Source organism: Rhyacophila brunnea, unplaced genomic scaffold, assembly GCF_057557595.1.
Source record: "Rhyacophila brunnea isolate RB1 unplaced genomic scaffold, BYU_Rbru_1.0 scaffold_1, whole genome shotgun sequence".
NCBI classification, from domain to species: Eukaryota; Metazoa; Arthropoda; class Insecta; order Trichoptera; family Rhyacophilidae; genus Rhyacophila; species Rhyacophila brunnea.
The window spans coordinates 46,129,759-46,145,788 of NW_028232751.1; the positions used below are offsets into that span (position 1 = coordinate 46,129,759).

The window sequence follows — 16,030 nt, forward strand, 5'->3', positions numbered from 1 at the left end:
GGGACGCCGAAATGTCCCGTTTTCAGAAAGAGACCCACCCATAGTAACAATTATAAATATTTGAGTGGGCGAATTTAATCAAAATACCTACGTGGGAAGAAATTGAAAGTGTAATGGATGTATTGATTGAAAAGGTATTTATCAATTGTAACCAAGAAACAGTATTTGATGAGTATTCACTTATTTCTAACTACATTAAGCCGCAAAAAGTGACTGAACGAAACACTAGGAATGATTCAACCGAAAGTCATTGGGTGGAATTGTTCAAAATTTCACACCAATAATTTGAATCATGCGAACTTTTATATAATTATTGAATACATTTCGTGTCTGCCCGGCACTAATGCACTGGTAGAAAGAGTATTTTCCAGAGCGTTGGAGCGGAGCTCGGAGCAGGAGCACGGAGCGCTGGAGCAATGGGATTTTACCCGGAGCACCCAAAATTTGCTCCGGATGTTTTTTTATTATTAAATTTTGGTCCTAAAATCCAATGAAAACAGTATATTTTGACACTTTGCAACACTGGAATTATTTGAAATATGGCAACACTGCCAAATGATAAATAACCTCACTTTTTTGACAGAAGAGGCAAATAATGAGACGATTTGCGGTCGAAATTTTGATTAATAGAATTTATTTAATTATTAATAATGAAAATTGAAAGTGACGATTATTTTAAAACTACTTATTTTTTATTTTTTTTAACATTTGTATTCCTACATAATATAATACTTATTAAAGCTTTTTACCCGGAGCGGAGCTGGAGCGGAGCAGCTCAAAAAACGGTCCGCTCCAACGCCCTGTATTTTCACTTGTGAATAAGTCGTGGACGAGCGAAAAAGCAGTTGCAAATCTCAGTTCTTAAAACAATGTTAATTACCAAAGCAAATTTTAAAGTCCTGCCAAGAATTTCATTCTTATTTGAAATCAAAACAAAATAATGTACTTGAGCAAATTTATTCTTCAGAAATATATAAAACCACATAAATTATTTTCACGTTTTGATTTCTGTTCTTTTCATTAATAAATAAAAAAAACTATGAAGAAATATACGTTTTCTTGAATACACATAAATTACCTATAAATCAGTAAATGTCCCGTTTTGACGGGGTGGAAATGGTCATGATACGTATACCCAATTTGATGTCACGACTAAACACTGAAAAAATGGTACATTGCAAGAAACCTCGATAATAAATGCGAAATATCCATAAAAACATTTAGAAAAAAATATTTGTTTCACATTTTGAGACGTAATTAATTATAGGTACAAGGTTTAGCCGTCTCATATGATATGCAATGGTAATACATTATGCGGATATCGACTATTACCCATTTTGATAGTTCGCCATAAATCAATTGCAATCATTAATTAAATAAGCGCTAGGCAAAAGCAAAAGGTAACGCTAGCAATAAAAAGTATTATCTAAAGTAGAATAGTGCAACATCACTCTGAAGTCAAAACATGCGGTAAATTCATTTCATGTTGTATTTAGAATATAATAATCTATCGCTACTGAAAGCAACGCCTGTTAGCAATGTCCATAATACTACGATTACATTACGACATGTCACGTGCTGTCATGCTAGTACGGCGACAAATTTAGTCTATGGTTTCGTCATTCCGCAGAATAATTTGAATGATTACTATCTCTATAAATTCAATTATGGAAAGTGCCAACTCAAATTTATTAGTATTTTGAATTATTATTCATTGTTCATGGTAATTTTAATTAATTTTAACAGTTTCTACGTGTGCCCACGTTAAAATAACTTGCGATATTGCATCCATAGATAATATTTTGAACAGAACCCAACCAGCAGACCATAGATAACAGACGTAAACAACAGACATAGATAATAATTTAATAGAAAAAATAAAAACAACGTGCGTGCGTTTTGACGTGAGTCGAAAATGTGTAGGCATGTAAAAATAATAAAAAACCGTTCATTAAGAGTTATGCGGTTGCCGATGTAGCACGGTATGCGTGAGGTGACTTCATTGTTGTTCTGGCGATTTCGGCAGTTTTGCTAACTGACAATGTCAGTTTTTAAAGGTTCAAAATGTGCTACGGGATGGGAGCATCAGTCTGATAACATTTTAAATATCAATAAAAACGACATTAGGTACACACTTCTTTCCCGTAGCGGCAGCTTACTGTAATAGCACGTGACAGCACATAACGTGATGATAATATTGTATTTGACGTATAACTGTTAGGGTTTTATGAAATTTCTATTTTACGCAATCGCGAGCTGTTTTGGTAATTTTCCTGTTGAAGAAGTCGAAGATCTTCACATAATATGTATTACAGCGGACCAAGCAGTCTCTCATCAGGCTGAGAGTGAAGAGACGAAGTTGGACTAGGCTCGGCGACGTGCTGCAGATGCTTCAAGAGAATCTCAACCTGACTTCCCTTTTCTTCAAGATAACCGGTTTGCAGCATCCTGGACGTCTGCTAAATACTATCCAGAATGTATAATCGTGATGCTGGCATGACCTGGGAATACGCAAGAAGAGTGGCTAGCGACAGGGATTCTTGGATGTCCATATTCAACGTCCAAGAAAAATCAGAAGATGTAAGCTAAATTATCACGATCATAAATCAAAACTACCGGCAATGTTGCAACCCTCTTCCGGAATAGTAACGTTATGCGGCTAGCTGAAACGAATGATGCAGCCTATGTCGAGTAAAAATTGTATTGTTATATCCCGCAACAGATGTTTTTTTTTTTACAAAAATGTCGCACCGGTGTTATGTACTGCTCTTATGTATCACTCAGCAAGTGTTTTGTTACTGACAAAAAATGACAAATTCGACGCGTTGCAGTTAAGACGAGTTTGTATGCCCGATCCATTGGTGGTCCGATCACGCTTATAAAGACATTATGTTACCCAGGAACTACCCTGAGAATACGTAAAGTTCAAAAGCTATGACTGGGTCTCTTTGTTGCAAAGGTAGTTGTAACTTGTAGCGAAGTGTAGAGTGGAAAATGCCGTACGTTGATTATATCAAAATCGGTCTTTATTTTACAGTAAAGTTGTCAATATTTAAACCGGATTTATGTATTGGTCCAATTAAATGTACGTCGGTCGCCAGACTACCGTTCAATAACAACTGGATATCGAATTTTCCGTAATAAACATAAACTCATCAGTAGAACCGTCAAAAAACTTCGATATTTTTGACCGACACTTCGATACTTTGGCAACGTTGTAGTTTGTCGTTTAAAAATCAGAAAAAAACTATTTATGATGATACCATTCTTTTACGTTTAATTCTTACAAAAGCGAATAACGTTATTAACCGCTAATATTGAATTGTGAACTTATCGGTTATTGTAATTAGATAGACAATACTAACTCTATACCTACCTACCTACTATTTTGAAATACGTCTTCACGTCATAGTTGTGCAGGTTAATTGATCGCGGAGGATACATTTTGGACGCGGTCGCGGTAAGTTAAATTTCGTGTGTAAATGTTCTAATAAACTAAACAAAGGTAATAAATGTAATAATAAAAAAATGACATACATAAAATAAAAGTAACATGTTAAGAAATATTCATTATGTATTAGATTTAAGTTTTTTACCATTCCATTTGAGTCGTTTTTTGCGACCCGGGTTTCGCCTTTCGGCATCTTCAGGCACTATGTGCACTCACCAAATGGTAAATAAATATACACTGAAAACGAATACAATTAATTCTTACTTAGCAAGTAAAATTAACACCTGGGATGAATGCACAATGGCGCACAAACGCGCATTGAAAGCACTCAATCGAACTATGAAAGATCTGCGCAATGACTCGAGAAGTTTTGGAGGCGCAATGATTCTACTATCTGGCGATTTCCGCCAAACACTACCAGTCATTCCAAGATCGACCGCTGCCGATGAAATAAATGCTTGCCTCAAATCATCGACTCTGTGGCGCTATGTGAAGAAACTTCAGCTGACAACAAACATGCGAGTTGCATTGCTAAACGATCCATCTGCCGAAGATTTCTCCAAGCAATTGCTGACTATCGGTAACGGCCGTGTTCCTGTCGATGAATCGAACGGATTGATTTCGTTTCCGCCGATTTTTTTCAATTTCGTCTCAACTAAGGACGAACTCATCAACAAAGTGTTCCCGAACATCATGGCTAACCACAAAAATCACAATTGGTTGAGTGAACAAGCAATTCTTGCGGCAAAGAACAATGATGTGGATCACTTAAACTTCACAATTCAAAATCAAATCGTTGGTCTACTGCATTTCTTCAAATCTATCGACTGTGTAACAAAGACGAAGCAACCAACTATCCAACTGCATGGCTTGCCACCGCACAATTTACAACTGAAGGTTGGCTCGGTAGTCATCATGCTTTGAAATCTGAACCAACCAAAACTATGTAACGGAACGCGTTTGGTGGTGAGAAAACTCATGGGCAATGTGATTCACGCGACGATAATCAAAGGAATGTTCAAAGGTGAGGAAGTTCTCATTCCGAGAATTTCGATGATCCCAACCAATATGCCATTCGAGTTTAAACGAATTCAATTTCCAATTCGTCTTGCATTCAGCATGACGATCAACAAATTACAAGGCCAATCCTTGAGTGTTTGTGGCCTGAATCTTTAAAATGAATGTTTCTCTCACGGTCAATTGTACGTAGCATGTTCATGTGTCGGCAAACCATCTGCTTTGTTCGTTTTCGCACCTGACAACAAAACGAAAAATGTCGTATATCACAAGGTGCTTTAATGAAGGGAATCGACCCGAGTGCAACCCATCTAGCAAATAGTTTAACAGAAAGTAGTGCAACAATGCTACGCGAATCATTTCGATTCGCTTCAATAAAGCAAATGCCTTGCTGCCACGTGAATTACCTTTTTTTTTCTTTTGACCATGTCCGATCCTAATAGGATCATATGGGCCTCTACAGAGTGGAGGTTTGTATAAATAGATTTTATTTTTACGAGAAATGGTGTCAGCCACATGCTCAACCTATTAGGACCATACTCTGACTCATGCACAAATTGAAAAACAATATGTGAACTTGCCAGACCCAGGATTCGAACCTGGGACCCTCGACACTATAGACCGGCGCTTAATCCACGCGGTCATCGTGGGTGTACAGTGTGTACAGTTCAATGTAATTAAAATACTTATTATTTATTTGATTTTTGCACATTTATTGAACTTATTCATTTTGAGTATTCATTTTAAATCAATAAAAAACTGAATTTAATTCAGCTAATAAGTTAACACAAGATTATTGATTCTGAGGCGGTACGAAGTTCGCCGGGTCAGCTAGTTAGATATAATATCAACACTGTGTCAGTGTGTATGTACCTTTTGGTGAGTGCACATAGAGCCTGAAGATGCCGAAAGGCGAAATCCGAGTCGCAAAAAAAAGACTCAAATAGAATAGTACAAAACTTAAGTCCAATAGAATTTAAATTCAAATTCTATCTAGTACCTACCTTCGGTCGATAGTATTAATATTACAAATATTCATGTTGTCCAGTGTTGCAAAACAGAATCTACAATCTACATAATAGGTAGGTATACTTACCCTGCTTGGGCTGTTTGCACTTACTATGTGAAAAATGTCGATAACTGTAAAAAATTTTGACCCGCACTTATTTTGACATTTTCCACGTGTCAGGAATCGTCATAATAAGTGAAATCCCGCGTGTACGATCAGATTATTTGACAGTTATAATAATGTAGATCCGTTTTTGCAACTCAGAACAAGATGAATGTTATTTTTTTCAGTTTATTGCAAAGTTATATTACTGTTATATTATGTATTACCTACGTTTATTTTGTTATTAAATTTATTTAAAAAAGCGTTTTCATATTTTAAATGGTTTTGTTTTACCAAACTCCAACATGATCGCAAAATTTCGCTTTTAGTTACCTGTACTTATAATATTATTGATTGAAATCAATTGTAACAAAAAATACGGCACCATAAAAAATATTTTAAATGCACGATTATCCTGCATTCACACGGTTCAGCACATAATATATGTGACTATAAAATATCCATGAATACGAATCCATACTGACGAAGAAAAATTGTAAGACTCAAATTGAGAAGGTCCGACTACGTAAATAGAAACTGGGGCGTCAAACTAGAGAACACTCATGCCTCAGTGGCGAAGGGTGGAGGTAGGCTGTTAAGATCCGCCATACATAGTGCAAATTAAACTTTGTCAGTCATACATATTTGTTATCATTGAAATAAGACTAGGTACAATTCACAGATGGTGTTGGTTAGTTTTTACATTTGAATTAAACCCTGCGAAACCAAGCCATAATAGTCAAAACATACTCGTTTATCTATAAAATATCTAATTTTAGACATTTTATAGATAGAAGAATATTTTATATTGATTATAGTTTAGTATAGGCAGGGCTTAATGAATTAAAAAAACCAACTAACACCATCCGTAATATTAATAATTTTAATTTGTTAAATCGCCCATAGCATATCTAAACTATTATGGTTTGGTTTTGGCTGGGTTTAATTGAATGTTAAAAACTAACCAGCACCATCTGCAAATTGTATTCTTAGTTGAATGAAAACAAATAAGTTTGACTGACAAAGTTTAGTGTGCACTATTTATGTCCGATCTTAACAGCCTACCTGCACCTTTTGCCACTGAGCCTATGAAAGTCTCAGAAGCAGTTACTAAAGACTGAGAGCGCAGCGTAGAATCATATGGATTAACGTGGCAATAAACACCATACAAAATTGTTAATTTGCTCAACTTAGGCGTGTGTTCACCGTATTGTATGGAAATGGTTTTGTTCTGGACACTGCCTTTTTCGTAGATTTACTACCTATATGCTATGTGACGTATTATTATGTATGGATACTGTGGGCGTTGTAACCTAAGTAACACTTATTGGCTGCTTACCTAGATGAATTTGGAATCGAGTAAGACGCAGTGGAGCTTGTTAACAATTATTGCAGATAACCGCCTTGTTTATGGAATTGCTTCGTGTGATATCCATGTTATTTTGGAGAAATAAAAATAACGGAAACCTGTTACCAGGTTAACTACAGTCGAACTCTGTTATTACGATTACGGATATAGCGAGATCTCGGATGTTACGAGGAAACTTTCATTGTCATTTTAGTTTATGATTTTCTCAATACATTTATTCACTTTTATAACGAGCTAATTATCGGTTATACCGAGCTAAAATATCGTCAAAAATTTTCTTAAAACTGTGAGAAACTGTGTCGATCGTTTAAAAACATTTCGACCCTAAGCAATAAAATCCGACCGGACAGGATGCCGCCGGGATTGGATTACGTTTACGACACTAGTAAAGTGTCTAAGTAATTACCTAATTGGTGTTTTCGCCGACAATATTGAAAAAGTATACACGCATATGGTTGAAATTGCATGTAAAAAAATCCAAGGTTTGTGAAGTCAGTAGGTACCTACCAGCGTTCATTACAATAAACAACTTATTTTGTAGTTTATAAATGCCATGCTTATTTCGGGGAAAAATTCTAATTGTGTATTTTTTGTGTGAGTTGCGACTTTTTATGTTATGTGACCGCTCGTTTAAAAATACCTTTTCTCTGATATGACGAGTAACGCTTATAACGAGCAAATTCAGTCGGTCCCATCTTCCTCGTAATAACCAAGTTCGACTTTAGAACAGTCCTGCTGATTGTAGAGCAATTAAAGATGCTAAGAGACATTATAAAAAAACTGTATCCTGTCTTAACTGCTAGTAATAATAGTGTTTTTCATAGAAAATTCATGGTCGTTGCAAAAGTCAGACGTGAATAACTTTTAAATATAATATTAATACTTTGAAATCAGTTTGAAAGCAAGTGAGATTTTAAATGTATGTGATGATGAGCGGGGAAGCGCGCGGGAGGGAAGCTTATTAATAACTGTTTTCCCTAAATCAAACAGTGGGGCCCGGTTAATTATGAAAACGGGCCCGCGGGGATGGCCCTACCATTCGCTTCTTGTTCCGGAACCTAAATAATGCCTGATTTATTAAAAACTTCCCCTCTCCCTCCTCACAGTCTTCATGCGCCTCCCCTTATCACACAACAATTTTCAATACATCTTCAACGATATTAACATTTTTAGGCGATATATTATATTTATGTTGTCATACGATTTTTAGATACTACATACCTATTGTGAACGGCTTATGGATGTCAACTACTTTTGGAACAGTTCCGGGACGGGAACTGCCTGAATACGACAAATCCATTGATATACTATAAATCACACTTATTGGTTACACTGTTGGTTTAGGCAGGGTTTAATTTAATTTTAAAACAAACAGCGCCGTCTGCAAATTGTATTCTTAGTTCAATGAAAACAAATAAGTATGACTGACAAAGTTTGCTGTGCACTATCTATATCGAATCTTAGCAGCCTACCTCCACCCCTCGCCACTGTCCCACAGAGAACGGTAATACGTACAATTTTCCGGATAAGCAGACAATGAAGTAATGATTTTGTTAAATAAAATGTTGATGGCAATTAATAATGTTGGGTAGGTAGACAGATCCACTAATTATTAATTGTAGACATATCGATGCACGGTCATTGATATAGATTAGAATTAGAGACAAACATGTTATATCGAGCATTGGATAAATACAAATCAAACTCATATGACGTCGAGAGTTTTAAACATGCATATGTTTTACCGCTCGCCGTGACATTGGCATTAAAATTAAAATTTGTGCACAAAATTCAAGTGTAATGCAGAATGTTACCAGCCGAGCGGGTGAAGTTTCTCGTCCGATCACCGAAGTTAAGCAACATTGCGCTCGGATGGGTGACCGCTTGTTTACGGTATAAATATTAACTGCGAACGTTCGAATCCTACAGCTGAGAAATATTTTTGTATTTTACTTTATTATTAATTAAATTATTAATTTATATTTTAACATGGACTTATATGTTTTACCGCTCGCCGTGATATTAAAATCATGTGCAGCAAATTCGAGTGTTAGGCAAAATTTTACGTGATACTCATTTATTTTCACATGAAAAAATAGTGCGCTCCGGGGTTTGAGCCCCGACCTTTCGCTTAGGAGCCGAGCGCCATGCCTTTACGTCACGTACCTTGCGGCCAATAGTGACAATTTATAGTAATTGGCAAAATTTTAGATATTTAATAAATAAATGAATATTTTTTACTATGACTTGGATTTTGGGTTTAATTGAATTTTAAAAAGTAACAAACACTATCTACATCAGTGGTGGGTAATCTTTTGAGAGACTGGGTAAAAAAATCAATTTTGAAAAATATTTGGTTAGTGGGTAAATGCTGAGTGCCTCCGCCACATGGAAGTACATTGGAATGTGGATATGTGTCTTCAATCGCTCTCAGACATATACATGTTCTAATGTACTTCCGTCTAGCGGAGGTACTCAGCATCAGGCTACTTTTTTAATTTCTCGTAGCTTCTTCAAATTATTATTTGGCTGATGATGATACATTTTAAACTGCCTATACACACAAAAGCCTTGCACTTTTTTGAAAGATTTTTTTTGACTGAAGATACACTAACTTGCAGGTACAAAATTTATCATTCGAATTTAACTGGAATAAACGTGTGGAACAGTAAGTACTCATATGTGTTTAATATGTGTATTAAACTTAAGGGGTCTAATACAAAATAACTGTTTTATTATAAATAACACATCAGATTATAGCTAGTAGGTATAACTTGAACTAGTATAGCAGAAAAATTCGCAGAACTTTTATCATAAAGTCATAATATATTACGTAAAGCACATTTTGACCCGATAGATAAACTGCGTTATTCGTAAAACGTATATTTTTCAACCAAAAGGAGAAATAGTTAAAACGGATTAATAATTGACATTCGTATTATGTTATAACGTGACAAGTTATGTTTTTACGTTTAACTTAACCATTTTTCGCAAAATAAACAAATAGTCGACGAAAAAATGGAGGATTTTTTTTTCTTGAGCTGGATAACCCAGTTTCTCTCTCGAGTCCAAATATGCGTAACAACTGAAGAACATTATTATAATATAAGTACATAATATTTCAAAAAGTGACATATTATTATCTTATTAGATACAACAAGCAGAGCATTTTTCAAATAATCGATTATTCCCTGAGCTGTAACAGATCTATGAAATCGTAGAATTGATGTATTATTGGGGTTTTAGGTATGTAATGAAAGTATCAAATTAAACATATTATATAAAATTCCAAATTAAGTGCGATAACAACACGGAATTGTTACGTAAATGATCTCATTTAGCAGTTCTAAATCCCCGTTATTATCATATTTGAAATCTAAACATTCGTTATTCACGAATTGCAACATAGATGTTTAGCAAAAAAAAATACATTTGGGGCTTGTCGGCCTACCGGGATTCACACCTGCTGGTAACCATAATATTATTATAACTAGTGTTTTGGCAAATACGTTATCCTCGTAAGTTTATTTAAAAACTAAATAGATAATATTATTGATTCAATATGTACGCTAAATTCCATTAAATCCCTATAAATAGCAACCATCTGAATGCAGAACAATACCTAGGTAATTCACATTTGAAATATTTTACACACAGAACAGATATTTCTGAGTTCCCTGATTTTACAGATGTGTTCTTTGAAATAGCCTACTTAAGTTATTTATTATTTATATAGACTAATTTCAACATGATTTTTATTATAACGATACCCCATTTCAACAAAGAAACAACTCAAAATTTAAAGGTTTTGAGTTAATGCCATTCGATTTGCCAGCAAAAAGAGTCAAAAATTTCTTCAATGTGTCTCAATTAGTCAGTAATTCCGTTATATACTGAAATTTATTGGTTAATTCCTTATTAAACTGTACAATTTTATTATGCATTGCTGAATTCCACTAAACTAAATATAAAAAACACAATTTCGTCAAAATCGAGGCATTAAAATTTAAATTTAAATGAGAATTTCTGAAAAAAATTCAAACACCATTACCTTGGACGAGGTTTTTATTAGTTCTTCCCCTATTGAACTATGGTATCGAATTATATACAAAATATAATAAATAAATAAGTAGGTTGTTTCAAAGAACTCCCTTCTAAAATATTTCAAATGCGAGTTAGAATAGTCATTCGGCTGACGACACAATTATTTACTATCGAGTCATGTCGTTTGTTATCGTGTGTGTACTGTCGAAGGCGCAATCTTGTAAATCTATGTAAAATTTATAATTAGATGCTACTAAAGATCTACCAGTATAAGTTGTCCGCCGAATGAGGGCGCTACATACCAACACTTGTCATATCATTCAGTTTTTTTTCAGACTGTGATAAGTTTAGTTCCGAATTCGAACAGAGGACGACTTATGTTGGTATATCTATAATTTCCTGTTACTAACCTTTTTGACGGACCGGACTGGTAAGAACACGAGGCCTCCTGCATATTGTTATTGTAGCTTCCTTCCATTCTTGTCGGCAGTAAACGCGAATGCAACAAAGAAAAGCTGAAACTCTGTGTAGCGAATTTTCTTACATTTCCAAGAGACGTGTCTGCAAAAATTAAAAGAAATATATATTAAGTAGGTTACGAAATGTATAGTATGGAAACCTGTTTTCATTCCCGCAGTGAAATGCATTTTCAACGACACCCTACAAGCTGAGGATATGTAGGTATGTCGCCTTCGCCAACTGAAGCTGCGACACATGACGTGGATCCAACAAGGTGAAGAATTATTTAGTTTTGTTTATTAATTATAAAGTGGTAGGCTTACTTTCAGCAATGTTTAAATATTATTTCTGACATGTCTCGCTAAAACAAATAGTTTGAAGAAGGGAGGTAAGTATTAACTTATTACCTTCTATTCAGGGGACTAGGTACTATGTGCTTCCCAAAGATGTTGAAAACCTCCATATATAGAGATGGAGCCTAAATGTATGACATTTAAGCAAAAAAAGGACTACTTAGTTTAACTCATGTGCGGCCAACCCGCGGCCCGCTGGGTGTCAACTTGTGGCCCGCGGAGCAGTGAGAAAATAAAAATAATATCAAATGCTGGCGCTAGATGTGCTAATTTCGCAAATTGAGATTCGATATTGGCTCGCTCCAATTTGAATTCGTGCGCGAACACGCACATTCAACCGATAAACCCCCTTCTCGTGATGGGCGCCTGAATATCTTAAAAATATCAATAATTATCCCATAGTGTAATGAAATAATAAACTTCGATTTTAACATGGAACATATTTTACTCATGATCTCCGACGCAAAAGCGTTACGAAAAATAGACGTAGAATAACTATAGAAGAGCAGCCCGTCTGCGGCCCGCGCCCCGCCCCGATTACTTACGCGCGCCGATTATTTTCAATTTACGTTCAGTAGCCAACATTCTGTTCGACGTATATTTTTCGTCTGTTATTATTACTTCTTTAGTTTTATTATTGTAATTACATCAATTTAAAAATCAAAAAGTAAAATTGTTTGAATCCTTTAGATTCGGTTACTATGACAAATAAATTTTCTTTCGAATTTGGACAACCAGCATTCAGAGAATCAGTAGGCAAAGCATGTTCCATGTTTAATAATTTTATCCGTCAGCGTTTAAGTAACCATCATCTGAGGGGCCCAGGGGGGTGGAGCCTTCCGTGAGGCGGAATCATATGAGGGGCCCAGGCTGGCAAGCCCCCTGCGATGCGCAAAGCCGAGTTTTTTTTAAAATCTTAACGATGTATGTAAAGTCCCGTTTACATGGTTTACTTTTGACAATCATCGCGGGGGAATCATCCGCAGTGACCCGTGTAAACGCACATTCATCCTCGAATCATCGAAAGTGATCATCCGGAATCGAAATCTAATAAAGAAAGCAGAAGGAGAAAGATCGTCGTAATTACTGACAAGAATTAAAAACTGCCTATGTTCGACGCCCACGGTGGCCGAGTGGCTTACGCGTCGGCTTATACTTGTCGCGGGTCTCAGGTTTGAGTGCAGGGCCTGGCAAATACACATAATGTTTTTCAATTTGTGTCTAAGTATGAACCTAATATTATGTTGAACAAGTGGCTAATAGGTATCCATTTCTCGTAAAAACAAAAATTTGCTGATACAAAACCTCCACTCTGTGAGGTCCACTTATAATCTTATTAGGATCGGACATGATTAATTAATAAAATAATAATATGTTCAACAATGTTTCAAGAGAGGAACTAGAAATGAAATCGGGGTTGAAACCAGGAAACCCTGAAAACCTCTAAATTACTTTAAACTGGAACCCTTAATTTTGGATATTAAAAAGCGCAAACCTTTAAAAATGTCGGGAATCCGATATGTTTAATACCTATAGTATTAATACTAGCCATCGTTCGCTCAGTTAAAAAAATTATATAACAACTATTTTATACATATTGATCATTCCAACTTTTTTCCAAACTTTCCAGATTTTTTTTACAAAAGTTTTTTTTACTAAAACTGTTTGGTGGCGGCAAGTAAATTGTGGTGCCTGACGTACAGCGCGTGATCCTGAAAATCTTTGATTTGATGGAAACGAACCGCATTTAATATTTTCACATAGGTACCTAAATTGAACCCGAAACATGATTTTTTTTAAATGGGGGTTCAACAGCTCTGGTCAAAGGCGACTAAATGGACTGACGACGGTAACTATAGATACTTAATTTTTTCAGATACTTTTGTTATGTATTGTTTAAATTTAAATAAATAATATGAAATTAGAAGGCAGGTAGGTACCATATAATGAGAATAGTACATATTATATTTTTCTTCCCATAGTTTTTGCAAAGGGGCAAGACATTAATTTTCTCTGAAAGGACCCCGGTGATCGGTATGGTAGTAGGTACACATTATGTGAAAACAAAATAAAATTTTCCAGACATTAAAACCTAGAAATCATATTGAATGCATAATATTGTTTATTTAGACATTCTTCGCGAAAAAATATAGTATTCAACTAGACAGGAACCTGAAACCCTTTTTGCGTAGGTGTTTCAATATTGCACTATTTTATGACAGCATTCAACATGAACTGTTTAATAGTTTGGTACAAACATAGGTACAAAATAAAAAGTTTATAAAAGTTTTGACACTTCAAAGAAATTTAACTTTCAACAAGCGGGATTTTTCTTTAGGTTGAGATATCGAAGAATTCTAACACCTGTCTAATAAAATTGTTACTATCAGATGTCTCTTAATTTACTCAAATTGTGTTTATTATCGACATTCATGTTCTCGGAATACTTTCAAAGCAAAGCATTTTATTAACCGCGCTAAATAACATAATAAATGTATGTTTTTACCTTTAAATAACACTTCACTGATATAGGCTGGCAATGTTGTGATAATAACAGTACAGCTTTACTGTCAGAAATTTGACAACCGAAGTGTTTACAACGAGATATTTCTTATTAACAGTCAACACAATATCGAACGAAGCACGAAGCAAAAACAAACTGCTAAACTGACAAGTGACAAGTGACAACTAAACTACCGCCGCGCCGCACGAAGCCGTCGAAAACATTGAGTGTTGCCAGATACGATTAGTAAAATTCCCAACATTATAATATTAGTAAATCAATGAAAAATAGTATCTTTTCGACGCAATTTCTCATCCAAAAACTACGTTTAAATTATCTGCAATAAAAAAAACGTCTCTTTATTTTTTATTATAACAATCAATAGTTTTAAAAAGTTAGAAGACGGTTAAATTTTTATTTTATGTCTACCAATCTTTTTGAGGTACCTATGTACCTACTTATACAAATAAAAAACCAAAGAGATTGGACTCCTCCCTTCAATCTCTTTGTAACAAACATTATTCCTAATTAATTGTTAGACAGCATTTTCCCATTAAATATTATTATGTTGGTACTTTTTTAAGACTTAACTAATGTATAGAATATATTTCTGAATCCTAGTTTTAATAAATTTTAGCTTCATTTTCAAAACATCGATTTTTCTAAAAATAAATAAAATCTTAATTATATCGGGTCTTAGTATAGGTATAATCACAATATAAAAAAATAGTGTGAAGATTTAATACAACATTTGAATAATACTTTATTGTGTCTGAATCATAAATAACATGTTTGAATCGTAATTTTACAATTTCGTTAGATAAAGGCCATTACTAAAACAATTATTGTTACAAAAATATTATATTTTACTACTTGCCACCCTAACACTTCGAGCGGGACTCGTTTACAATTTAGAAATTAACTCCTCCATCTTTTAATTTACTTTGGATTTAATCTGTGATAAATTATTCGAGATTAAAATGGATAAAAAAGAACCAAACAAAGAAGCTGAAGGTAAAAAATATTCATATGTATAATTTTTCTTGAACGATTTCCGTGTAATTCGTTTTTTTCTATGGACATTATTCACAGAACATATTATCCACATGATAATAAAATTTTGTTCTGTCTGAAAAACTATTCACATAGGGTTTATTTCATTATTTTAATTTCTTCAAATGAACCTAAGAACTTATTGAGTTTCTACTTTCAAACAATGTTGATACATTAACATTAAATGCCAGTTTTCCACAAATGGACTTCGATGGTATAATTCTATATTATTGTCGTAATTTCATATATTATTTTGTCTCATTAACAGAAAAAAATGGAAATCCGTTACAATCTCAGGAAACGTAAGTCCTGACTTCAATAATTTTACATTGTGATTGAAATAGAAAAAATAACATACCCCGAATATGAAAATTTGACTAATTATTTAAATTCCAAGCATTATATTATTGCTATATTATATTATAGGTGTAGATGTTGAAAAAATCTTCTCGTGTAGAGATAGTGCCTAAATATATGAAAGTTATGGCAAAAAGGATCACTAATTTTCAGATAAACTCTGATATGACATTACCTTTCTTACATTTTTGGCATACAAAAAATGACGTGTTAAAATGTTTCTTGCTGCAGCGATTTTAATTAGGAAATCACAAAGGGCTCCGCCTGGAAGAAGATTCGACATCTTTGGATGTGTCAGTTTAAATCATTCTAT

General features: G+C 34.4%; 1 protein-coding gene across 1 annotated transcript in view; it reads right to left on the reverse strand.

The window, feature by feature from the left end:
• The window catches only part of twz (BTB/POZ domain-containing protein twz), a 114,128-nt gene extending 99,658 nt beyond the window's left edge, over positions 1–14,470 (reverse strand). Inside the window, exons 1-2 of the mRNA XM_085945198.1 lie at positions 14,311–14,470; positions 11,403–11,553 (exon numbers count right to left, since the gene is read on the reverse strand). Of these exons, the coding sequence (XP_085801324.1) occupies positions 11,403–11,470 (68 nt within the window). The 5' untranslated portion in view covers positions 11,471–11,553; positions 14,311–14,470. The remainder of the gene's footprint in view (positions 1–11,402; positions 11,554–14,310) is intronic.
• Positions 14,471–16,030: the final 1,560 nt, after the last annotated feature.